Source organism: Anolis carolinensis, chromosome X, assembly GCF_035594765.1.
Source record: "Anolis carolinensis isolate JA03-04 chromosome X, rAnoCar3.1.pri, whole genome shotgun sequence".
Lineage (NCBI taxonomy): Eukaryota > Metazoa > Chordata > Lepidosauria > Squamata > Dactyloidae > Anolis > Anolis carolinensis.
In genome coordinates, this window is record NC_085847.1 from 6,712,552 (window position 1) to 6,739,966 (window position 27,415).

The following is a 27,415-nucleotide window of genomic DNA, read 5'->3' on the forward strand; positions in this document are numbered from 1 at the left end:
CAAATTCCTATTAGGACGTCAAGGGTTCTGCTCTGCTCACAATTGTTCAAAACACTAGCCTCTTAGACTAGTCCTAGAGCCATTGGAAAACATGTAATATCAATAATAATAATAATAATAATAATAATAATAATAATAATAATAATAATGAGGTACTTTGAATGTAATTTTCCTGCTTCTTGGCAGGGGGTTGTACTGGATGGCTTACGAGGTCTCTTCCAGCTCTTATGATTCTAGGAGGAGGAGGTGGTATACATCTTGAGACACCAGCAGTTAAATCATACCATCTAAATGACTAACATGGACTAGACAGGAGTTAAAAATGAGAAGAGCCTTCCATTTTAAATACAAAGTTCTAGTTTTGAGGGTATAGACAACCTTCAGAGAAATCACAGCTAGATTATCTAGTAGAGACTTGGTTACGAGAACCTCAACAGGATTGTTCTTGATCCCAAGAGGAGGACTAAGTGCAAAGGACATGCTTTCCTTTCCAAATGTGTAATCTCCCAGTCTGTGAAAAAGAAAACTTTCAGCGTTTGACCGATGCTGTTCCCCCCAGGTACCTTACACACCATTCGGGTCTTTTGCCCTCCAAATAAGATCACCAGGACAATGGGTTTAGAAAAGTCCACGTTTTTTAAGAGGTACAAAGCAGTCATCATAAACTTTGACCAATCACAACAGCGGAGGACAGTGTTCTCGCTTGCTCACTCGTCTTGCTCTCTTTTTAACGTCGGTGAATGGGGGGCGGGGAGGGGGGAGAAAAATACAGCACACTAATGAAACAATGCCAAAAAAATTACAAAAAAATAGAAAATAGAAAAAATGTATTTACAAGTCATACATTACTATGATCCGAACACACAAAGACAACGGCTGCTATAATACATGCACCGGGGTCGAGGAGGGCGCTACTAAAATCCGGTCATGGAGGGGCTGTGAAAAGAAAACCGTCAAGAGCGAAAAAGGGGCGAAGGGCGTCAGCTGTGTCCCTCCCCAAGGTTTCTGCTACATTGATTGGAAAGCAAAGAATCCCCTAAAATCCAGGAGTACACTCAGTACAAAAGACTACACTTGTTTTTAAAAAAGAACTGAAGCGTCACTGGTGGGTCGGGGAAAGAGACAGCAGGAGAGTTGCCGATCCATATACAAGAAAAGCCAGAGTAAACTGCTCTACATGCTAAAAATTACAGCAAGCCCCTGTGAGCTACAAAGCATGATCCTAGCAGGGTTTTCCTTTGCAGTTATCCGTTCACAGATATCTATCTATATATATATTTATATATATACACACACAGATATATATAGATATATATCTCACATCTCTGTATGTGCATGTGTGTATGGGTGTGCGTGTGCGTGGGTGCGTGTCGTCCGTGTCCGTGTGTGTGTACAAAAGTCGTGCCCTCGTCCGCTGCAACACAACGCCGGGTGTGGTGAGGGCACTGGTTACAACGGAGCCTCAATACGGTATACTGCCAGAAGTTACTCCATGTCTGTGGATTTAATAAGTCACCTCACACCACAGGGAAAAAAAGAGTTAATAAAGTCAAAAACAAAAAAGAAAGATTATAGCGACAGAAGAGCTTCTGTCTCGGTGCTCTGAACCCAGAGTCCAAGAGGAGAAAAAACAAAAAGAAACAGAACAGTTCCAAAGTACTTGCAGGGCTTTTTCTGAGAATTTCCCAGCGCGGCGGCCATGATGTCTTCTTGTAGTGTCCACAAGGTCCTCCGCGGCGAGTCTGTCCCCTCCTCTCCCCAGAAACACCTCCGTAAACAGGAGGAGAGGAAGGACAAAGGGAAGAAGAGCGGCCAGCCCGGCCCACTGTCTCTAAGTACACAAGGAGGGAGGGAGGGAGGGCCAGCGGGGAGGGAGGGCCACCCCACCCCACAAACCTTTGCGCTCGCCTCCTTTGGATGCAGAAAAAATCCATTTGTACATTTTTCCACCATTGGGTTATTCTCCCCAGTACCAGCCCAGCTTCAGGGACGGACAACCAAGCTGTGAGCCATTTGTTTTTGTTTTTTTAAAAAGGGACCAGGCCGAAGTTCCGGTCGCTTTCCGTCTGTGCCATCATACCTCTAAGAAGCGGGAGCTGCTGGACTTGGAGTGGAATGGTTCAGACCACATGCGACGCAGATCGCCCTGCGGAAGGGAGGGAGCGGATGGAGACAGGAGGCCAAGCCAAGGCCTGTCTCCTCACTCAAGCGCCCTCCATCACCCCATTCCCCCAGAAGAGGCTCACCCAACCCACCAACACGCAGTCTTTCTCTGCCTCACAAACCATGTCTTTGGGAAACAATGCTCTAACCCAGCGCTTCCTACACTTTCCCACTTGCAACCCCTTTTGGCCTGATAAATATTGTATGCAACCCTCCAAAATGTAGGTATATAAAATAGGTATAAAAGCCAAACATTTACAGATAGCCAATCAGCAAAACAAGCTGATTTCCCTTTCAATAAAGTACAGCTGAAGCATCTTTTGTAGAGTCCACTAAAAAGGCCACACAACAGATTTGTGTAAAGGTCTCAAACAGCCACTAGGTGGTGGTCGGAAAAATACATATAGGATACAAATGATCATGATGAGGATGATGACCAGAAAATGCCTCTCTGCAGAAAGGCATAATTCCAACCTGTCTCAAAGCAGCGATCAAAAACCCTTGGCTACAAAGTTCACCCTGGAACCCAACGATCTGAATCTTATCCCACCTCAAAACTTACCTTTAAATAGGCCATAGTGAGGAGTGGCAATAAGGTGAAGGGTACCAAGTAGAGCAGTGCCGGCTGAGCCGCCCGGTGAATGCGAGACGCAACGGTCGCTGTTAAAAGCCCTACAAAAAGAAGGGGACACCAGACAGGGTGAGCATTGCTGAGGTCGTGCATCTCAGTAGCGCCTTTCACCTCAGATGACGCTTCAGCACTGCATACCTTTCCTTCCTTCCATCCTGCCCACATCTCTCCCCCTTACCTACAAAGTATCCAATGAGAGTGCAGTGGAAATAGGAGACTTTCTGCATGCGGCCAGAGATGTTCCCCGGCCCTTGTGCACCACAGGCCTCGCTGTTGGCTTGCTTCTTGTAATTGTCGTAACGTAGGACAAAGCAGAGCAAGAGGCCGGGCATCACAATGTCGCCAATGCCCAGCATGGAGAAATGGCTGCCTGTGGAACTGGAAGGCAAAGGCGCAAATTTGGCAAGGGCTCCGCATTTTAGGATGTGTCTTTTGCACAGCCCATCACTCTCAAAATGTCCAGGGAACCACACGCAAAGGCTGAGGGGACAAAGGGACTCATGCCTACCTTGGAAATACAAGTTTGCCTGGCAGCGACAAGCGGGGAACATCTCGGCCAACGTTTGGTCCAAGGTGAAGCTTCCGGGATAAAACGTCTAAGGGGTTGTCAGCGGGTTGCGTGGCCACTTTCACCATAACGTTGCTGTTGAAGATGTAGGCAGAAAAGAACACCTGAAGGGGAGAAAAAGGCAGAAGATGGCACTAGCAGAAAGCTACTGATCCCATCTGCCCAAGCAACAAGTAGCCCACGCTCTCTTCAGACAAACATCTATATTTACATTGGTAAATACACCTCCCCCCCCTCAAATTAGTTTGCCTAATATAATTAAGCATCACAGTATTGCACATCTTTCACTTAGCATGTTTACATCAAGTCTAGACACAACTCTGTTCCAACCATGAATCATTGTGTCATTTAATTTTAACCCAAATGAAAAAGTAATTGTGAAAAAAGAGCGTCGAGCCTTGGGCCCACGCCATCTGTTCCGTGCCACACTCCAAACAGAACGGGGCAAATCACTGAAAGGCAGCCTGATGTTACCACTTTGAAAAACCCTCTGCTGGAAAGGGGTGGATCCTGCCACAAAGCTATCCCCAAGACTGTTAGAACCCTTTGCGCCTGATCATCAGAACATGGATAAAAATGAGCCTCTCACCCAGAAGACGTCATAAATTAAGAGGCCCGAGAGCAGCAGGCACGAAACCTTGAGGCTCGGAAGCCGGACAAAAGCGATCATGGCGACGCAGAGGCCCATGGCCAGAGCTGCAAAAGAGAAAAGACACAACGCCGTTGGATTACTAGGAAAATCTGAATTTGGAAACCAAGCTATGATTGCAGAGCCGCACGAACTCTACCCGAGGAATGGCTAGACTTCTTGGAAAAGCAGTTTAGAGAAATTATGTCCCAAATTGAATTGGCTGCGAGTAAAATGGGGAGAGACACTTTCTCAGAAACCCTGGAAAGTTACTGCTACCAAGAGGCAGAAGCACAACTGAGGAAGGAAACCTAAAGTCGAAGCCAGTAAAAAGGCACTTCCCTGACCCCAGCCCTATGTATTTTTAGCTGGCTTGAGAGTTTAACCAAGACTTACCATCCATGAGGAGCCAATGCCCAGTTAAGACCCAGATCAGGACCAGCATGACGGACAGAGAGAAGGAGAGCAGCTCAGCAGCAGTGAAACGTCCGCAGCAGCCAAAAGAGATCCTGGAAAACAGCATTGCACTTTTAAGTCACTCTTAAAATGAGAAGAGGAACATACATAGATGGCATTCAAGTGCAAACAGACAAAGCCTTTGACACAGGAAGTTACCGAAAACAACCACTCAAGGCTCTCTCCAGATCTTGTTGATCTGCCAAGCTACTAAAATAGGCTGGAAAACTACTTTCAGATGTTTTGAACCCAGGCCAACGTAGGGAATAGATTCACAGAATAGACTGGATAGACGTAATTTATTACAAAAACCCCAACTCACGGGAACAAGATGAGTCATGCTCCCTGTGCTACCTACAACATCTAAGAGCCAATCTAGCAATGTGCTTCCAGCTGCACAAGGTCTTTATTCCCAAAAAGGAAGTTTAATAGAAAGATGCTATGTTTAGAAAGGTATATCCGCTACAAGTTGATTTCCTGGTGTTCTGCACAGAAGCCATGCACAACATCAGCAAAGGCACACCATTCTGGCAGAGAAGTCCTCTGGATGCCACACACACACAAAAGAAAGGGAAATAAGAATGGGATTCAACCTGCTATCATATCTGCTTCTCGAAAGTAGGAGCCATAGCTGGCTTGAGCCTAAGGTCCATTGAGAACAATTCCCAAAGCCAGCTTTGGCTTGTTGCTGGCCACCTTTTACCTGCGCTCAATCCGTACTTCCAAAAAGCCCAACAGTGGCGGGGCGCAGGCAGGCATCTTTCAAGTCATAAAACACTGGATAACAATGTTGAACCCAATCTGTTTCCCAACCAACATCCGAACTCTCTGTTATTGGATCAACAGGCTCTTTGCATTGTGGAGAAGGCAAACACAACGGCAAGGCTCCTTACTTGTTTTGAGGTGAACAGGGGCGTGTTAAATACTGGCACATTGGGAGCAGCAGGAATGCAAAGGCAATTGTTGCAAGGACTAGACAAACAGAGGGAGAGAGAGAAGGCAATTTTTAGCACATTTTCAGGGTTGTAATAACACCAGTCAAAGAAATTTAACATGCATTGTCCGGAATAAAGAGAATTTTCCTAGAGAAGCTCTAGGGCACAGTGCCAGCCCCAAATGGGCTCCCCTTCCATTCAATGTTGGGGTCGCAACAAATTTGGCCACAGGAAAAAGTTTCTCAGTGCCACCTAGTGGCTGTTGTAGGCATTGATACGATTTTGTTTTTATAGCGGGCTCTGCAGAAGATGCTTGCGCTATACTCCATTAAAAGGAGAAATCAGCCTGTTTAGCAAGCCTTGCAAATGCTGGTCTGCTATCAAGTAAATGCTTGATTTTATACCTTTTTATATACATATATGCCTGGGGTCATGATAATAATTCTTGAGCCAAAGAAGTCCTGCCCTAAAGTAGCGCAGGTGAGGAAGCCATATTGTGTGCCTCCCAACCTGCCTCTGTCCCACCCCAAAAGCACCAATCCAAATACAAGTGCTAACGTTCACATTCATCTGCTCAGAAAGAGAAAACTAGATGCGGAAGCAATCATCATTTTGAAAGCACTGCCTCTGTATCCCTAAGATGTGGGCACTGCACTGCTTTGCTTCAGTCCACGGTAGTTTTGAAGGCATTTATTCTACCAGCCTGGAAACGCATACCTGAGGCTAATTGGGCCTTTAAACAGCTCACTCACAAATGAAACTTCATTGCTAGTGACCATCTGGGTTGCCACCTAAGAAAACGTAAAGCATGAGGTAAAGAGAGTCACCTGCTGTGCATATTGTGAAGACAACCTGAACCGAGTCGAAGAAGAAGAACATGACTAAGAGAGACACCGAGGCCCCAATGGGAAGGAACAGCGCCTGTGTGGAGTCAATTGTCTGGATACCTGCAGGATGATTGGTTAGAAAAGGAAGCACAGTGATTACGCATGGTGACATAAATCTTAGCTTTTTGATCCAAATCATTCCAGTTGCTCCTAACTCTTACAACTGAAGCTGGGGGCCTAACTAAATGTGCATAGTTTAAAAAGCACAAATGGCAGCTGGTGGGTATGAGAACCATAGTCAGAAAGAGAATCAATCATTTTTCCTATGAATGTAAGTCACTTCCCCCATAAAGTCCAGCATGAATCGCTCCATCAAACCTGCTATTGGGACTCGCCCTCCCTCTGACCTAAGAGAGCTTTCCTCACAATGCAAACAGCAAGCTTGGAGAAATTATTTAATTGTGCTCACAGAAAGGATTTCTAAACTCCACACCTCCCATCATTCCAATCGTATCAAGATCAGAAACGTGGTTGCCCAACACTACCAACTACTGTGCGGAGAACAAACCCACAAGACAAAGCTGCGTAGCCCAAGAACGACCCAAAGCCAACCCTTGAAGGGAGGCATTCTTACTATTGTTGGTGCTGTTGCCATTGAAGGGCCCAGCTGAGTTGCTGCTGTCCTTTTCTTTGTCTTGGTTCTCAAAGTCCATATTGAGGGACCTGTCGGAGACAAGTGCGGAAAGTTTTCCACTTCACTGTCAATTCAGTTTTGATACCCTTGAATGCAGCCTGTGCCAAGCGTTCCTCAGAGGCCGGGACAAAGATTTATCATCATTATTTACTTTTCGGCAAAACATTTAAAACCAAGTGGCTTCCCAAAATGAAACAGCACGCTCCATTTAAAAAAAAAACTGCATGCGATAATGGAAGAGTAGCAGCCGGACTTAAAAGCGGCCAGCATCAGAACCAACCAAATGGCATCAGTCACATAAAAAGCCTTAAAGACAACCCAGTATCGAAACATTGAAAGTCCATTGGAATAAAAAGACTCCGTCTTCAATGGCTGTCTAAAACAAGATGAGACAGCGTCCTCGTTTATTTATTTCATAAGATTAGTATCCTGGTTTTCAAAATACTCTCCCCCCCCCCCCCCCCCCGGCCAGGCAAATGCGCAGAATACAAAGCGAAAACCATCAATGAAGAAATGCTCCATTAAATCAATGGCAAATACAAGCAGCTTCTGAGAGCACCATTAAAGACAACCTGATAGGGAGCAAAAACTGTATGTGGTTTGCTTGAAAAATAGAGGCAGAACTTGAGAGCCAGCAGAACATCAATGAGAGGAACGAAGCCTCTGAGCATGAAGCTCCTTTTTACAAAGTCTGGCCTGCCCCACTTTTCTTTCTTGTCCTCTGCCTAGTAAGAAACTTTTTAGCAGCACTGGAATTGGCAGGATGGCAAAAGAGCCTTGGAAGACACCACTTCCTTTTCCCTAAAGCACACTTTCAAGGCAAATGGCATCAACATACAGGGAGCTCTCCATAACCGGCGCTATATACCAGAGAAAAGAAGCTTACCTGAAGCTGCCATATACTATGAGGAGAATGGAAATGAGGAACGTAGACACTTGACTAGAATCCACAAGGGAGTAAGCCCTGGAATGGGAGACAGAGAGGGAGAACGCATTACAACAGAGAAGAATTCCCATCCAATCTACAAAATGATTCTAATGCTGATCAAAGTTTACAAAACATTAAATAGAAGATGAAACACGTATGGAAATACAGTGGTTAAAGTATCACAGTCTGCTCTACTCATTTCTTCTCCTAATGTTCCCCCCATTTATAGACTCAATTGCCATCACATAGTCAACACGGAGGCACTGTGTGCAGAGGGGGTATTCTTCCCTGCCCTATTCTGTAAGCTCTTGGGACCGCGTATATCTATCTATTTCAAACAGAAATCTATTTAAAATCGAAGCATCTTTTTCAGCAAGGCACCATTCTTGGAACAGTGCGCACACCCCTTTCGCAAAAGCCACCCTGTGCCCACAGAACTCAACAGGTTGGAGACCTTGGCTTAAATGGGAGTGAATGCGCAAATCACCAGCACCTGAAAAATTGTAGTATTGAGGTAATGAAAAACGTGTTAACAGAAACAAAAGGATACTTTTTTTTCACATTCCGTGTCACAGGCCCATCCCAAAAGGAAATGCTTTTCAATAAAGCATACGCCTTTGAATGCGTTAAAAGTTTTCCCCAATGGTTCAGCCAACGTGGGGTGCAGCTTGAACATGTTCCCATTCTACCTTTGAGTAACACCGAGTGGGAGGTTAGTGTGAGATGATTTTCCTCAGCTTATATTACGTAAGGGACCAGACATGCTCGTTGTGCTAAGCAATTATTAATAGCTAGGAATCTGAGCCTGCCTTTCCCAAAAGCACAAAACATGTTGGAACTGCTTCTCCGCACTGGGATGAAAACTGCCCAACAACCCCCAAGACCGTGTCTCTGTGCAACCAGGTACAAGACTGCAACACAGGCCATATGGCCGGGAATCGGGAATCAGCATCCCAAATGTATAAAACAGGAAGATAACTATGGCCTCCATGATAGGGCTAAGCCTCTTTGGCGCAACACAACCTCAGGGGCCAAGTACGCATTCGATTTTCAGTTCTCTGGCATTCGGCCCATCAAGGTGACTCACACTCAGTGGCAGGTTAATTCCTAACAAGTGAACAGCAATAATAATAACAAGCCCCGTACTCCTCCCACGCATCAATCGCACAAATGTTTCATCTTGACTGTCTACTGTGGCTTCTCTGACAAGAGTCGGTCACTGTGTCATATGTTCTCTGCAAAGATGCTCCACTTGGAAAGCACAGTGGTGCAACTACATGATGAGTTCTCTGCAAGGCTGGGCAAGCCGCCTTCCCTTTCTCAGAAACTGGACAGGAAGGAAGGCAGTTTTGGTTTTCCCCGGGAGAAGGAGGGAGGCATCGGGAAGGAGTCGGCCTTTTGGCATCCCACCGCCACCTTCAGTGACCTAGGAAAAGGATTGGTGGTGGAAGCACTGAAGACCTGGCCCAATGTAGGCAGGATCTGGCCCATTAAAGAAACAACAAAGCCAGCTTCCTCCCCAGAGGGAATGGGCCAGCCCGGGAAGAGCTGCCCTCCTCGAAAGGGAACACCATTCTGCCCCAAGGATTTGGACAAATTCTCAGTGATAAGCAACTTTGCATACTCTTGCCTACATTTTATATCATTTGTATAGCCTAAAGCTCAATGAGAATGCCATCCTCTTGGTTTCTTTTGCTGTCTCCTTCTGGGCAAGGGCCCGCCACCAAAGGCCATCTTCTTGGCCTCATTCTCCTGGACACTATTCATCATCCTGAGGACTAAAGCCGTGGCTTTTTTTTCCAAAGGGAAGATGGGAGAGAAACATGCAGAATTTTGAACAATATGCTGGAAGAAGCAGCCTTCCTATATTTTCATAGAACAATCATGTGCCCACCAGTGGAGATATAAAATCACCACACTGGATGACAAGTTGAAAGGCAGCTATTTCAGGTTCAAGGCTTCACCTCAGCACTGAAAGACAGACAACAGGGGATGTAGGTGGCCCCTGCCCCACATTTCCTTCCACTCTAAAAACACTTGAAGATGGATTTGGAATCGCAGTTTAGGAGAAGCCACCTGCGCTCCAAAGAGTCAATGATTTAGGAATGACAAAATACACCCAATTGAGTTCACAATTCAACACAAAACAGGCACAATGCCATCACATGAGGCAGGGCTATTTCTGGTGGGACTCCATTGCGGCAACACAAGGAAACAGAGGGAAGGCTGTGTTTCCAGGAGTCAAGTGCTACCCAACTCCAACTGATGGAAGTCAGAGAGAAGTCGGATGGAAGTGGGGAAAGGACATGGGATGGCTGCCATTCCTGAAGACGGAAAGAAGCGGTAGGGAACGGAAGAAGACGGTTCCCTCCGCTTTTCCTGCTTTCATGTGATGAGGTTCTAACACAAATGTAGACAGGTCTTGGTCCAAACCAACAAGAAGCATACATTCAAACTCAGGATCTTCTATCAAATTTCAAGCACAGAAAATACACAGCCAGTGTATATGCATACTTTGAAAATGGAGACACAAACTGGCAAACGATAAGAAATCTATTTTTAAAAAAGTAGGAATAGAAGAGATTCAACAAGGCTGAGGGCTGCCCACCTCTGCCTCTACAGCCTGCGCACGCAAGTTACTTCTGCGACCTTATACAAAATATAATGTATTCCTCTCTTCCCACCCTGAGCCATCATTACTTGCCCATAAAAGGTGTCACGGACAGCTGCTGGGGCAGAGAATAGCTCCGCAATGCAAAGCCACGCTCTCAATGATGTACTCTCTTCCAGGGAAGCTCTGGGCCAGGGGTGGCCTGCCAATGGCCAGAGGCAGCTCCGGGGGAGAATGGAGCAGCCCCCGCAAAGGGCAGCGCCAGGGACACACAACGAGCCCTGTTCGGCCCTGCTCCGGGGGTCAGCCGCCCGTCCTTTACAATGGCGGCATTCTTGCCTACATACACAACAAGCCTGTCACTGCCAGCGCCATCAATCCTCACCTACAGGACCATTCCACAGGCCCTGCTCCGCAGACACCGTACAACAATGACAGACCTCCAAACGCTCTGCAGGAAACATGTCCTTCCAGGCACTCCAGCCTCGTTTTCCTGGCAGCTCCCAAGGAAGCCAGACCGTCTCCGCATCACTAACAGGGCAGCAGCTGCTAATTTGCTCAGAGAAAAAGCTTCCGTATTCAAGCCAACTGCATTACAACCCTGCAAATAACTTTACTACATGTTCTAGCCCACACGTGTTTTTAGCCCAGAGGCCAAGATGTAGGTCATTGGTGCCCGTGAATGGCCCAGAATAGCGAGACAAAACACAAAGGCAACCCAGTGCGCTTCCTATTTAAAGATGCTTTCCTCCCTCCTTGCCTAGAGGCAAATCCAAACTGCCACAAGCAATTGAGCAAAGGGCTATTTACAGGCCTGCCGTAGCATTTCAGTGCTGCTTCCGACAACTCGGTTGTGGCTCCCACCACTTGGCCAAGCACCGTACAAATGCCTCTGCATGCAATGTCGTCGCTGTGGCTTCCAGCACCACGTCACAAACAGTCTTAAAGCTTTCCTCTGTAGAAGATATGCTGGCTACGCATGGAGCAACTGGGGCTGCTGCTTGGAAACTACCATTCCTAAACCGCCCGCCTCTCCCACACTCTGGATCCACAGCACAGAACTTGGCATCCCACTGCCTTGGGGCCCAGGAAGGCATTGGCCTGCAGGGCTGGATCCTACCACCAGGTGGCAGGCACTTGGCATCCTATTTCTCTTCAAGTGTATGGGACACGGGACCTCCAGGGACTTGCAAGCAGTGCCAACCTGAGAATCCCTCCAAACTGGAAAACTGGACTAATGAATAGCAAAGAGAAAGATCGTAAATAAATACTGATGCCATACTCCTAGCCCTGCACACCGTTACAATCTCAAAGGATGGGCTCGCTTGGGTGGGAGATTCACGCATATGAGCAGGCACCTCCCCCAATGCATTAACATTTGGAGACCTTAGGATTGAAAGTGAACATTGATTCACCACAAATCACTACTAAGATTGCTCTTTTCCGTTGCACGTAGTGTCAAGGAAAGATGGGTAAGGACTTGTCATCTTCCCAAGTCATGCAAGGAGAAAAGGCCAAAGGCTTAAACCTGGAGGAGGAGGAGCTGAACAGAACTTTGGAATCTTTTCCTTTCCATAACATTCTGACAAATGAGCGAGTGACAAATTGCAACCGACTGCACTTACCCCTTTATCCATACAAAGGAGGTGTTATTTTCAAAACCAGCACCCTACCCCACCTCCCTCCCACAAAACACGATAGGAATCATTGGTATAAATTATAGTAATAAAATCAGCATTTTGTTTCAAAGCATGCACCTTTGAATTTGGATTGGTTTAATATTTTTTTCCACTTTCATAAACAACTTGCGAAGAGGCTGACTCCAAACTTGAGTCATACTTAGAGCAGATGCGCTGAAAGCAATGAGACATATTAGCTGGGAGTCTGACGGATTTCGGGAGGCCTGTTCCAACACAATGCTAACAAACAAATAAGACATCACGAGAAAATAAAGAGCATGTTGCCATGCCAGTCTCAGGTAAATGCCTGTCGTGGATTTGCAAGGCAAGGACTCTCCTCAAGAAGTACATTTCACTGGGATTTGGAAACCAACGAAGACCAGCGGACACTGTGCCTGTTTGTGCAGAAAGGGAAAGGGGCTCTTTATAATCTCTTCCCCTCAAACAGCCACGTGTTGATACAAGCCACCTGCTTGCACGCACTTGCCTCCTTCCATTTTCCAGTCCTGATTTCTCCTGCAAAAACGTTTCTACTTCTGAAAGAAAAATGTACCGTTAAAAAAACCCCACTCATAAGTGCAATTCTTCAAGTGCGGCCTGCTTTGCCTGCCCACAAAAAGAAAGTAATGGAAGTGGTTCCGAACGTCTGGATCTGAAACTGAACCAAGTGGAGCAATGCTACAGGTGGCAAGAGTGAAACTGGAGATCGCCCCATGATCTCAGTGGGAAAGTTCAATCCTGCTGGAAGTAGGGCAGAAGACAACCGAGGTGTCACCATCGCTCAATCTGCTGGGTGTGTACCAATTAGTGCCTCAACCATTTTCATTTTCAATTGCATTCAAATGGTGGAAAGAAAACATTGGTTCTTGTAGCTACTTGGAGGCAAGCACTGTGATGATAATTTCCAGATCAAGATCTAACCTTTTAGAATTTCTAAATCACATTCTTTTTTTTCTAATCAAGTATTTCAGTTCCAATATTTATTGGACTATTAGGACCTTCAACAGTTGTGTTCAGCAAATCGTACATTTCTAATACACACCTTAATAGGATCACATGTTATTTTCAAGGCATTAAAACAAACAGACGCGAGAAGGCTGAATTCTTCCTCACCCTTCAGGGTCACTGTTGTGCTGCACATTTTCTCAAGGAAATAGTAAGGAGATGTACAATTTTTCTAGGTTCGGGAATGGAGGAGTATGGCAGTTTGAAGCTGGCCGGAGATGCATTTTTCTTTTCAAGGTGTATGTTCACACAATAAAGGATTTTACCTCTTTATTTGCCAGGAAAAGACTGATTTGGGAGAGTTTGGGGCCATAGAAATCACTCTCCAGGTTGCATGTTGCCCCAAGGCCCCAGGAAATAGAGGAATGGGCACACAAGGGGTAGGATTGCTGCCCACCTAAAAGGGCAATGGGGCCAAAACAGGTGGAAAAAAACAAGAATCTTAAAAGGGGTAGACACTTCTATTCAACTACTGCAGCTACCATTCCACTGACCAGGATGTCCAGGGCCACCAGGAAATGGAGAAGAAACATCGGACGTCATCCAGGAGACAGATTTCAAACACATATTCATGTCAATGAAGTACAATTTCTACCTATACCCTATGATAACTACAGTAGAGTCTCACTTATCCAACATAAACGGGCCGGCAGAATGTTGGATAAGCAAATATGTTGGATAATAAGGAGGGATTAAGGAAAAGCCTATTAAACATCAAATTAGGTTATGATTTTACAAATTAAGCACCAAAACATCATGTTATACAACAAATTTGACAGAAAAAGTAGTTCAATACGCAGTAATGTTATGTTGTAATTACTGTATTTACGAATTTAGCACCAAAATATCACGATGTATTGAAAACATTGACTACAAAAATGCGTTGGATAATCCAGAATGTTGGATAAGCGAGTGTTGGATAAGTGAGACTCTACTGTATGTCCTACCGCTGGTCATGAAACCAACAAGAAAGGAAGCAACTTTGACTCAATCCTAACTGATATTATCAAGAGCCTAGGGAGAGCTGTCAACATCAGTTGAAGCAACGGAAAGGTCATCCTAATACTATCAAATTCAATATATATGTAAATGGGATAGTGCCCAGGAATCCTAACAGAGTCATATTTAACTACAGAAAAGGAATGGTTTCAAAAAAGCAGGTCCTGGTTAAAAAAAAAAGAAGATGGCTTGAAAGAGGATAGAGTCTCCCCAAAATACAATAGGGTCACTAAAAACCTAACAAAGCCTACCTGCACCAAGGAAATACAAGTCAACATGTAAGGATGCAAAAAAGGATACCTAGCAGTAGTTCTCAAAACATTGAGATCAATTCTATTTGTTGAAATACATGAGGCGCAGAAACAGCTTGGGGAGGCAACTAGAGCACAACGGAGAGGAGGAGTGCAAAAAAAAAAAAAACAACAGCAAAATAAATTATTTTCATCTGTCTTCACTGCAGAAGAGACAGTGGAGATATTTTGTGCCTGAGCTGATATTTTCAGGCAAGGAGTCGGAGGCACTGTGACAAGAGTAGAAGTTGTAGGCCCTCCTGACAAACTAAAAACAAATGAATCACCCAATCCAGATGGTAACCATCTGAGCGCTCCTAACAAAAATGCAGAATGGCATCTTCAAACAAAAACGTGTAACATATTCTTCTGACTGACCTCTCTGCCAGTGGACGGGAAAAGAGCCAATGTAGTAGGAACATGGAGGCCAGATCAGCCAGCGAGTTCAGGGTAAACTCGCTGGAAAACGAGTGGAAAACGCTATTAAAGATAAGATTATCAAACATATTGGAACGCAACTGTTTGAGTAATGAACAGAAGACAGGGATAAGCTCCCAGTCTAACAAAAGACCTTTTGCTCTGTGAAGCCTCTAAGAAAGAAGTGCTTTCTCGTCCATTCATTTATAAACCTGGGTTTGAGGTAGGGACAGAGTTAGCCATGTTCGTTGGTGACATCAAACCATTCCACTTGCCTGGAGCAAAAACAAACTGAATAGCTGCAAAATTCATATATACTGATACAGTTGGCCGTAACATTGATCTTGTGGTTTCGCCATAGATCGCTCAATGAAAATTTTGCCCAATGTGCATCTGCTCAAAACAAAACTTTTGTTGTTGTTGGGCACAATTACAAAAAAAAGGAACCATTAAGACTGCCATATTGCTTTTAGATAAATTCCCCAGCATATCTTCTAGAAACAGTGCAGGACCAGCACCCCCTTAACAGTGTCCCATTTCTCAGTCAATCCAAGATAATTCCACAGCTGATGGTATCAAAAATGCTTGGTCAGCAAGTCTTTTGGATTTTTAACACTGGCTCCAGCGTTCAGTGGAAAGGCTACCAGTCAGTATATACAACTTTGGGAACTGAAAAGAGAAGGGTGGGGTGGCCTGAAACATTCCTTGTAAGCCACACAAACAATGACATCTTGTCATGGCAAAGCTGAAGGCTCTTTGCACCACAACCACTCCTTCGTGCCTTCTATTCTTAGACTTTGTCTAGGGCCTTTGTTGTCTGTTTTATTTTGAGCAGTTTGTTTTAAACCAATGATATCCCACAAACCTGATGACTCGAGGACAACACAAAAGTAGCCCAATTGCCACATAATGTACGGCGGACACCTGAACTTCCACCACCGAGTGACCAGAATTGGTTTTTGGCTTGTCTCCGTTCCATTTTCTATGTCTATAAATCAAATTACATTAAAGGCTACCTGCACAAGAAATTCTGGACCTATTTATCTGCGATTTGGCAGGACCTCCCCACTTGGACAGGGATACTATGCCAACAAAGTGTACCAAAGGTAAAACTAATAGTTAATAGTTTTATTAACATAAGGCAGGTTTCATTATTCTCTCTAGTTTTTTTCTGAAGGGAAACATTTCAACGAAAGCACTGATTTCTAGAGACACATTTTGGTTTGACTAACACTAGGGACATAATCAAGCAAATGTTGTGTTGCAAAATGTTTACTGTCATTACTATATATTTTTCTGTCACTCACCAAGAGTTCAGTTTAAGAGAACAAACTAGATAGGGTGGGTAAAGGATAGCTGTAGGTGTTCGTTTCTGGTTAAAATCAAATTTTCTTTACTGTGGATGGTCAAGCTGTTCTCTCCTCTTGCATAATGTTGCTTTGAAATGAGAATCCCCAGAAATACTGACTTATCTGCTTCTCTTAGTTGTTCTGCAAGATAGCCAAACAATGTCCCTTATTACTGGCATTTTTATCTTTGTTTCCCAAGAAAAGCATGACACCTGCGTTCTCATATTCACTGTTATGTCTAGCTGGATGCAGATTTGCCCCGCTTTACTTTTGAGAAATCGAATCATTCTATCTCTTGATACAACAAACATGATCTTGGTGGAACTCATCTGATCTTGTCTGATGAGAGAAAGCAGGGCCAGGCAATACCAGTAAATATAAGAAAAGAGCCTTAAATGGCCAGACCGGGACTCCAGCAAGCCAGGACAAAATAAGACAACTACTGACCACCAAATTGGCAACACTGGGCTAGCTGTCTCTATATACAGTTGTTTCTTACAGCTCTGTGGTGTCTTTCTCCTGTCTGGAACTTGTAGCTCTATAATATGCTTCTTAGGTATAGTTTGAGTCTCTGTCTCTAAGTCTAGAAAGAATTTTGCCAATGAAGTCAGCAGAACAGTAGTCACAATCTTAGATTTTTGGAAAAAAAATACATTTTTTCAGCATTTTATCTCCCTCCCCTCCCCCCCTCTCTCTTGCAGCTTGATGTTTACCAAAATTCATCTGCTGTTTTGGCAGGGCTGGCCACTGTTCAAGGCTGTTCTAAAAATTTTAGGCTCCGATCATGGCATTCAATTTCACGATCAGGTCCAGCATGAATTCCTTGGCTTGGCATGATAAATCAGCCGTTCCTTACCGATCCCCCATAGCTCCTCCGGAGAATGTTTTGTACCATATTGAAGTCTTTTCCCTCCTCTGACTCATGCTTCTGATGTTATTCCTTTGATCAAAATACATTTGCAAACTGCCTGCACAGGGTAGAAACAGTTTCCATTGCATGATGGTCCAGACCGCCTTTGTTTGGCCACCTGTTGGCTTCATATGGGGGACCATTGCTGTAGAAATGATTGCCCTCATGTCAGGACCTTGGAAGGAAGCGGCCAAACTTCAGCTTTGATGTCTCCACCACCCAAGTCCAACCTTTCGGCTTTAGGTACATCTGATTGGCCAAGAAAAACAGCATTCAGCTGCTCTGAATGCAAACCATTATATACTGAAGATAGTTTTCATGAGACAGACCGCATTCTCAATTATGGGAGAGTAGCTTGAGGCTCTAGTACCTTGCTTACAATAAGCAACCAGGCGCTAGGCATAATGCAGGTGACAGCAAATAAGGTTTTTCCTGACTGGCAGCGCTTGCTAACATGAGAAGGAACTCATATCCTGCTGACAAGAAAGAACTGAATTGTAACCAACCTGGCAATTTGCCTTTTTCAATACAGAACATCACGGGTTGAGGGCCTTGGTTTTCTAAAGAAAAGGTGTTAGATGTGACTGGAAAGTTATTCCAGCCAAGCCATATCTTCCCTTCAAATTTTTGGGAATCAGTTTGTTCAACAGCATAATCAAATGTGGCCAAAGATTGTATGGCTGCGTTGAGTCCAGGCCACAGTCTTCAGAACCTGGAGCTCTTTGGAACATAAGCTGGATACTGGCAGGCTCCCATTTCCAGGAAATATGATGGAAGACAGTTGATCTAATCACAAAAGAAGCCATACAATATCATAAATAGGTAGCCGAAAAATGCAAAGGACAAGGTGAAAGTGTGTTCTGTTCTGACAAAAGGCAGCTGGGTTTTCATAATTTTGATGGAGAAGTGAAAGAGTCTGGGTTTCTTGATAGGCTCTTAATACTCCTTTTCAAAAAGGGACTAATATGAGTAGGTGAACTTGATTTTATTGTGATGATCTCAAGACAATAATTTGATTTATCCATTGTACCAATTTCAGGAAACCCTCCACTCCAAGAGGCTGCATGATGGATAAAAGCTCTCTTGTATTCAAAGGTCATTGGGACTGCAAGTCACTTCAAGGCCGTGAGGAAAGTAGTTCCCAACTATTGGGCAAAAAACAACAACAGGAAGAAACTGGTTCTCCCCTGAAGATCTGGAGACATGTCTTTGTACTCCTTGCAGGATGATTTTAAATACATTTTAAGTAAGCAGTTGTGATTTTTTCAGTCACTGCACAATGGATACATCCAGATCATACTTGCACAAGCCAAGTTCCAGATGTGTAACCACTGTGCAAACAGCAGTATTTTGGAAACCATCATGGACTGAAAGGAAACACCTGATGTGTCAGTTTCTTGATCATCTCTTTGACATAGAAATATTTCTTGGAGAAAATTCACTGGACCTATTTCTAATTGGGGAAAAATATTCCTTTTTGCATCCTGAAACTCACTCTCTCCTTCATGTTTGTTACTAAATCATTTCCGTCATCGGAAAACCAAGTCAGAGCAATGACACCCTGATAAGCTTCAAAAGAACAGAAAGGTTCCTAGGAGAACATGCCAAAAGGCCTGCAATACTAAGAAAACTAACAATTCACCCACTCCAGAGATATCATCACTACTCACACAATGGAATCTTACCTAACTTGTACACAAGCCTGGTGATTCATGTTCATTTTCACCAATGTACACAATAGGTTTACTCTTTGTAAGCTAAACTCGTGTATTTCCTCACCTTCTTGGTATTGTTTAAAGCATGTAGCCAATTAGAAGAGGAAATTGGATATCAAAACAGACCACAAGTAGGCTTGCAATGCATAGATGGAGCCCATCTTGAAGACATATACCCATGTGAGGCTGGACCACAACTACAAACACAGCCTACGGTGCGGGATGATGGGATCTACAGCCCATCCATATGGAGAGGGGGTCATTTAACATTTTAGAGTTTCCTCTGAAGGCATTACACACAATGCATCAGTTTAATCTCCCCTCGATTGGCTGTTTCTGACCACACTGTAGGCCCAGCCACTCTGGAGTGTCTCACTCTGACGGTGCTGTGAGTCACTGCAGCTTCAACTCCTGACAGTTCCTTATTTACATGTCAGTGAGCATCAACAGTCCATGCCAAGATGGAACATCAGGGCTTTATGCTCAGGATTCCCTTGGTCTGTTTCCCTGGGGAAGCCTGGCTCCATGGAATTCTTGAGCTGAAGGCCAGGGAAGACTATATATATGCCTTTCCATGGTTCCCTTCTATTATAGAACTTTCTATTTTGTTACATTCCACATATATTAGACATTGTGTCCACTGTACCATCAGTTGTACAACTGTGGGGTCCATCTTCCCTTAATTGACATATGTGTTCTGAAATTTAAAAGGAAAAATAAACCAAGTAAACCAAGTGCTGAAATCAGAAACGTGGTCTTTGAATTTCTTCTTCATTTTTGTACATCACAAAGGAGACCTGGACAAGTCCAGGTGAAAGTGAATCACCAATTCTTCAAGGCCTATTTGGACTGATACCAGAAGAATTTAATCCCTATTCATCTACTGAATATTTAAAAGCAATGCAAATCCCCGTGAACACTTCCCTTGATCTTCTCTCAATGTACATAGACTACTGAAGAGTTAATCCTCCTGAGATTAAAAAATCAGGACTAGCTTTTAGTTTATTACAATAAAAAACAGAACCTGGAGCACCTTTATGTGTTTAGAAGAAGAAGAAAATGCCTCTGAAGAGGAAAACGAAGAACACTGAAGCCTATGAAGAGCAATTAATTCAATAAAAAAATTCAGGACTGATTCATTATTTACTTATCTGAAAAATGAATCCATGAAGCCAACCTGGAAACAGACTCTCATGGAGGCTTACAAACAATTAAGAGCCTAAAACTAAGCAAATGAGTTAAACTGCAATGAATCAGAAGACACATGCGTAGACTGATAAAGATATTACACTGAAACCAGTTATGAAGCTAACTACAAGTTATTATATCCTACACCCCTCAGTCTAAGGCTTTGTTCAGACATAATGGGAAATCATCATAGTCTTTCCGAAAGCAAAGGCTGCCATGTCTACCCATGGAATAACTCCAAAGGAAAATGCTAAAATTCACATTTTTATAATACTTTTATTAAATGAACTCAAAAACCAGTGTTCAATTTCTTTAGAAGTCTTCATCAGGGTAAAATGGTCAATAATGTAAAAGAGTGACTATGGAAGTATGGATGTGTCTTCATTTCTTTGTAAGAAAACTACTATTCTAGGCATCAAAGAGCAATGAAGATAGAAAACAGTGAAGTTCCAATTCCAAACCTACAATAATATGCTAAAAATAGAAGGACATAGTACTCAAAACATTAGCTAAAATGTATAAAAAGGAGAGCCAGTTTGGGACAATGGCTAGGGAAGTGTTTCTCGAACTCTGCTCTTCCAGATGTTTTGGATTTCAGCTCCCACAATTCCTAACAGCTGGTAAACTGGCTGAGATTTCTGAGAGCTGAAGTCCAAAATACACGGAGGAGCAGAGTTTGAGAAACGCTAGGCTAGAGGGTCATGGTGCGACCTGGGAAATCCAAATTCTAGTTATTACTGAGTTATGACATTCACTAAATAACCTTGGGCCTGCCACTTTCTCCAAAATAATTAAAGTTCCTCTGACATCAAAAGTTGTGAAACTGTGGTATGCTTAAAGTCAGGGTGTGGAGGACACAGCCTCTAATCCAAAGCTTTCCAAACAGTTCATTTTGGGAGACTTTGTAGACATTTATCATTTTGCGACACAGTAATTCAGTTCTACTAGCAAACAAGATTTATAATAACCAAATGTATGGAAAGCTTTCATTTATTTATATTTTTAAAAATACATGATCTGTAAGATAATAAAATACATTTCCAAGAGTTTTGTCACTTCTCTTTACCTTCGCACGACACACTAACCTATCACAACACACCGTTCGTAAAACTCTATTCTAATCTAATTTCATTTAGGGTGGAATACAAAGTGGTTGAGACACAGAGGGGGAAACAACCAATTAGTAGGCTCTTGCAGTGCAACAAATCCTGCCCACCCGCTTAGAACTTCCCATCTCATCTCCCAATGTCAACTGGGAGCAAGCCAAGTCCAGATTTGAGCTAAAAACAAGTCTCTCTCCCCCCCCCCCCCCCAAGCCATCACCCTGAGTCCTCTTCAGGGTGAGAAAAAGCGGGATATAAATATAGTAAATTAAAAAATAAAATCCCCACCTAAATAAACCAAGTTTCAGGCAGCATCAGGAGGAACAGTAGATATTTTAGTAGCAAACTACCATTTGGCACATAAAGGTGAAGGATGAAGAGGCTGAATCACAAAAGATTCTTGGTCAGGGAACCATCTTATTGCATTACATCTAAATCAAGCCATAACAAGTTATGCATAGGATGTCAACATAGAGTACTATATCTGCACCCAAGAATGTGCCTTCTTAATTTACCTTGCGGTTCTGAAAAGACAGAAGACCAGCATTCCAAATGACACAAAAAAACTCCCAGGTGATTCCAAGATGGCAGCAGTGACACCTATTTCGGTTGCAAGAGTAAGGACACCGACTCTCTAAAGTCTGGGGAAGAACATTGACTTGACTTCCCTCCATACATCTGTTCACCACCACTGCCAGAGATGGAAAGTGTTATCAAATCAGTCCTTTGTTTATTACCATAAACAAATTTTAAAAAAGGAAAAATTCAAACCATACCATGTTCTCATAAAAAGCAGTATCACTCAGATGCCGCAACATTAAACAAAGGTATGAAATTCTGAAACCATAGTTTTAAAGACAGTGTTTGATAAACACACCCACCCAAATGTCAAGAAGAATGGGAAAATGTAGTATTAGCCATCGTTTGCAGATTGAAAGTCACTTTGATTCTTGAGATACATAAAATACACGATGTAGTGTGGTTTATATACAATTAAAATTGCATGTTTAATAGATAAAGAATACAGTATATTCCAAGTAAAATTTTAGACTGAGCCCATGTGTTTAATTTTTATTTTTTGTTACAACTGGAATTACAAGATCCCAACCTGTAGGAAAGTTCTGAGCTATAAGGAGCCTCTCTGGCTTAGCCACATTGAGAAGCTCAATTTTTTTTAAAAAAAATCTATTAAATGTTTTTCTCAAATACTCGTCCATGCTGCCAGCAGAGTTACCCACTCTCATTCCCATAAAGAGAACTGATACAAGGAAACTGAGCCCAGGAAGGGTAATGAATGATAATGGTACACAGTCTTCTGTAAAAGTCTTCCTCTTACACAGTTGTTAGAAATAATGTTGGGGCAGTAAATATTTTAATATCTCATCTTAAACATTTTATTCACCATTGTAAAATAACTTATTCCATAATCCATTTTTACATATATTTTTCTGGAAAAATAAAGCCAAGGATAACAAAGCAGGAAAAATTGTGCGGTTTCTACCTTAATATTTTTGTTTTCTACCAATCATCACCATCATTCAATCTCTCTCCATGAATCCTCACAGTATTCAATATTTCACACCTTTGCTTTCATTATTTGTTAGCTTTCTGTAGCATACACTCCAGAAACCTTCACCCTATCTCTGGTCATGTACATCTTGCCAAGGCTAAATTAAGAATGAATGGTTTTATGGCTAACTTTTCAATATTAACTGCAGAAGTCCTTCTGAATTCTCCTGATGTATGGCACTTTACAAATTGACTAAGCATAGCAGAAGTCACGATTTGAAAAACAACCTTCAGAGCTGGGAATGTTTCTTTTATTATCTTTTGCACACAGTCTAAGCAAGGAGCTTGGCTTCAATGCCAATGGTGAAATCAACCATGCCTCTAAGCCAAAGTGGGCTACACACCTTGACTACTTGCTCACAGAAGAGATGTCCAAGGGAACACTTTAGGATCTGCTGTTGTTATGTGCTTCCAAGTCAGTTATCATGTATGACCACCCTAAAGCCAACCTCTTATGGGATTTTCTGGGCAGAATGTGTCCAGAGTAGGTTTGCCCTTGCCTTCTCACACTGAGAAAGTGGCTTACTCAATATCGTCCAGTGGGCTTCTGTGGCTGAGCAGATTTCAAAGCCTGGTCTCCCAAAGTTCGAATCCAATACTCAAGCCAATACACCACTCGGACTCCAGCCCAGTTATACAGTTTTTTAAAATGTAATTTCAATTTCATTATATTTCTTATCCTCCATCTTGGCCACATAAACCTAACAGTGCTGTTCCTTAGATAAGCCGAATACTCACAAGCAATGAATGCTACCAAAACCAGCCTTTGCTTCACAAGCTGCTATGTTGACTTTATACATAATATTTACCTTCAAGTGCTTCACCTGCATTTTCTAGACACAACTAGTTGCAAGGGCCAGCCCTCATCCTATGGGAGAAGTTACAGCCTGGATCTCAAGAGAAGTTACATTTAATGTTGCTAATGGACTTTAAAAGTTACTGCCTGAATGCTATGACTCTTTGTCCCCTAGAGCCCACTTGGCCAAAGAGGTGAGTGTCCTCTGCCGACAGGGATCCCTCCAGACCATCTTCACTAGCAACAGCAAAAAGAACATCCGGAAAAAATGTAGGACTGTGACTCTAGCGCCTTCATTTCCTCATTTTGTCTGTCTGATGAAGAAGCCAGCAGAGTTCTGAAAGCTTGCACGATGTATTTTCTTTTTACATTTTTGGTTGGTCCAATAACGGTATTGCTGCTTTATAGATTATGACTGTTAACCTTGTGAACAAACAGTTTGGTTATTGCAAGCTATAAATCCTGTTCAAATAGCAACTAAGAATAACACATCTGGGAAGGGAACATATTCAAATCACAGTAACTGTTTGTGATCCCACATATATAGAAATGAATGAGAACCAGTGGTGAGGGTCCACTGTTATGTTTTCTCACTTCAACAACAGCAAAAGCTGGTTCACAACACATAAAACAAATCAAACTGAACTCCTGGAACGCAGGCTATTCATGTTTAAAATTAAAACTTAGTTAATATTTTCCAGAAGATTATCCCTTGGAAACATTTATATTTACATACTCCAACCTTAAGACAAACTGAAAATAGTATTCATTTCTGAGTGCCTTCGCTTCTTTAAAAAGTTCTTAAAAGCAAAAGGAAAGTTGTATGGTACTCACTCACATTTTAGCTGAAATCCAACTTCTAGATCAACTAATTTTGGTACTCGAAATAATCCAGATATTTGTTCTGCATGTAAAATTAGCCGTCTAGCTTTCAGTTCTGCTTACGGAATATAAATCAAATAAATATGCTACATCATATTGCTATACATTCTGGACTGCAAAAACATTTGTTAAACTTTCCAGAAAATATTCCCATGCAGAACATATTCCAGAAAAGCCTATCTACCTGGTACAGCCACCTCCATACCTACAGGAAGCTTCTTGCTCAAGGTCCCAATGACACAGAAAAGCAGGTACACAGGCGCTAGTATACATACCATTGGATCTGAAAATACACATAGAATCTGGACTGAACATCTCTAGATGAAAGACAAGAGCTTGCCACTGAGCTCTCATTTCTACCACCTGTTAATTCTCCTCAGTCTGCCATATGAAAAGGGCTATATGTCTAACCACAGCTTGATGTGACTTTTGGGTCTGGCCTGGGAACAAACTTTGCTTTCTGATGACCAGAGTTTGTCTAAATCAGGTCAATCTGGTCCCTGCAAATCTGAGGGCCCATGGAGAAGTGCAAGGGACCCAAGGCTGAACCCTAAAGGAACAAACAGGACAACAAGAGTTGAGCCAGAACATTAGAAGGTATCCCAAATCTATCAACTGAAGTTCAACTAATGTGAACAAGCATTTTGTCCACCCAAGTTTGTGTTATACCCAAAACAATTCCCCCATCCTTTGGGACATTTATATTGTCCTAAAAATTAAACTGCAAGCCTATACATAAGGACCTGTAGTCCCCATTGAATTCTGAACAGTTTTGGGGTTTCTGATTACCAAACTCCCATAACGCTGACCTGTTTTGATGAGAACAATACACTTCAATCCTGGTGCAGGTGATGACTTTATTATAAACCTCTCCATTTCACTGTAATATCCCTTTATAGATGGCCAAACGCTGGAAGAGAGGTTTACTAAGAACAAGAGCTCCCACAGTCCAAACCTTCTTCACAATCCAGTCTCACCCAACCCATTTGCCTCGGTTGCAACACTCGGGATGAGAACAAGAAGGGATGGCATTTTATTCAGGTGGAGAAGTTCCTCCGTTGCGTACTTACACACCAGGATATCGGCCTCTAAAGGTACCAGGTTGTTGGGAGCATCATAAAGATGAATATACCAAAAATAAAAAATAAACACACAACATCAATAATCTCATACATCCAGTGAAGCCCCTGGCTGGGGTGCCTTTACCTGAAACCCTTTGCATGCATGGTGAGAAGCCACCCTCAAACCTGCTCAGCCACTTCCAATGTCTGCAATCCTGCGCACATGTCTTTAGAAACCTCCCCCCCCCCCCACACACACAAACCCTTTCCTTGAAATGCCACTTATTCCCAAATAATTAGGTTAAAAAAAGGCTTGGAAAGAAGAGGTGAAGGGGGCCAAGACAGGCCGCCCCACATCCGAGACACACATTGCTCTCTGGAGGATTGGATGCCGCCTCATAAGCCCAGGGTTTCAAGCTGTGATGTCAATCTTTGGGGGGGGGGGGTGGCAAGGCGGCTCTCTCAATGGGGAAGGCAGCCTGGTGCTCCAAGGAGACACAAAAGTGGCAGAGGACACTGAGCTTGCCCCCTTCCCAGAGGCACCCTTTTCGGGGGAGACAAACAACGCCCCATCCTCACAATGCAGATATAGGTGGCAGGGCAGAAAAGGGCAAGGAAGTCATCCAGGAAACCGGCAGGCTTTTCAACAGGTCTGGGCAGCAGACACCCCTTTAGCTGGGCAGACCATGGCGAAGACTGCTTTGCCCACTTCTCTGCGGGGAAGTTCCCTTTAGAGATCAAGAAGGGCTGCAGAAAGGCCCCACAAGAGCCTGCCAGGCCTTGAGAAACAGCACCTTTTCCTCCAACCCCTGATAAATACATAAATAATAATATGAATGTGCCGAAACATAAAAACACACACAAAACCAATAACGTCATGCATCCAGTGAAACTACTTGCCGGGGTGGCTTTACCTGCAATTTTTTTTATTACAATAATAATAATGATGATGCTGATGGGTGGTGGTGGTTGTTATTCTGGTATTGTTCTGCCTGTGTTTGTCTCTCAGGGAGATGCCAAGAGGCTGCCCCTTCTCCAGAGAGCCAAGCCTGGGTGGTGGGTGCAAAGGGAACTCCTGGCATTATTATTACTACTACGATGTTATTATTTATTCATTTTTATCCCGCTTTTCTCCCATAGGTGTGAGTACAGTGGCGAAAAAAAACAGAAATGACATGAAATACATATTCAGCAAAACACCATAAGAGAACTAAAGCAGATAACCTATTACCTAAACCACATACAACATACAACCAATTAATAAATTATAACAAATGCCATTAAAACATTCCTAAATCTCGGGCCACTGAGGTGATTATTATATTATGATCCAAAAAGGCTCCATTTTCCTGTGGCCGTGTCAGAACATTGCCCGGTCCAATATAAGACCCAGAGGTGGCGATTACCAGCAGGGATGGGTCCTTGGGCCCTGCTCGAACTACAACTCCCAGTGTTATCACCAGGGCCCCCTCAGGACTGAGTGGGGCGGCTCTAGGGCTCTGGAAGCGCGTTCACGCGGCGATGGGGCGGCTTTTCAACAGGTCCCCCTTTGAGGGAGGGGGGCGCCCGTCCGCACGGGCGCTCCTAATGCGCGACAACTCCCCGCCCGCCCGCCTGCCCTTGGGCGCCTCCCTCACCAGGAGTAGGTCTGCTCCGCCATGGCGCCGGACGCCTCGCTGCTGCTTCTTCGTCCTCCTCGTCCTCGTCTTCTTCTTCCTCCGACTGGACTGGACTCAGGAGCGGCCCCGCTGCGGATCCCGGCCCAACATGGCGTCGGCGGCGTCGGCTGTGTGAGGAAGGGGCTCCCGCTTGGGCCGCGCAAAGGCGAGGCCACGAGGCCTCAACGGCCGCTCCGCCGGGGCAGCAAAGCCGCAGTCCCGCGCCGTCGAGCGAGCCTCATGGCCGGCGGTTCGGGACGGTTCGGAGCGCGCCGACTGGGAAGGCGAGGCGAGGCCGCCCGCTCTACTCTCCCTCACTCCCTTCCTCGGCTCTGAGGAGAGGGGGGAGGGGG

The 27,415-nt window shown here is 43.8% G+C and overlaps 1 protein-coding gene across 1 annotated transcript; it reads right to left on the reverse strand.

The window, feature by feature from the left end:
* Nucleotides 1–617: 617 nt before the first annotated feature.
* On the reverse strand, nt 618–27,415 carry sppl3 (signal peptide peptidase like 3). Its single transcript, XM_003226012.4, has 11 exons — nt 27,042–27,415; nt 7,789–7,866; nt 6,843–6,931; nt 6,209–6,328; nt 5,340–5,418; nt 4,387–4,499; nt 3,952–4,058; nt 3,303–3,466; nt 2,973–3,172; nt 2,726–2,835; nt 618–2,146 (listed from the first exon to the last, which is right to left on the reverse strand). Exons 1-11 carry the CDS (start codon nt 27,062–27,064, stop codon nt 2,075–2,077), a joined length of 1,155 nt encoding a protein of 384 aa, XP_003226060.2. The 5' UTR covers nt 27,065–27,415; the 3' UTR covers nt 618–2,074.

Coding starts and splice junctions, on each gene's coding strand:
- sppl3 (XM_003226012.4), bottom strand. CDS start 27,064: ATGGCGGAGCAGACCTACTCCTG. Junction 4,500..5,339: donor CCCTGTTCACCTCAAAACAA/GTAAGGAGCCTT, acceptor GCTGTTTTCCAG/GATCTCTTTTGGCTGCTGCG. Junction 4,059..4,386: donor GCATTGGCTCCTCATGGATG/GTAAGTCTTGGT, acceptor TCTCTTTTGCAG/CTCTGGCCATGGGCCTCTGC.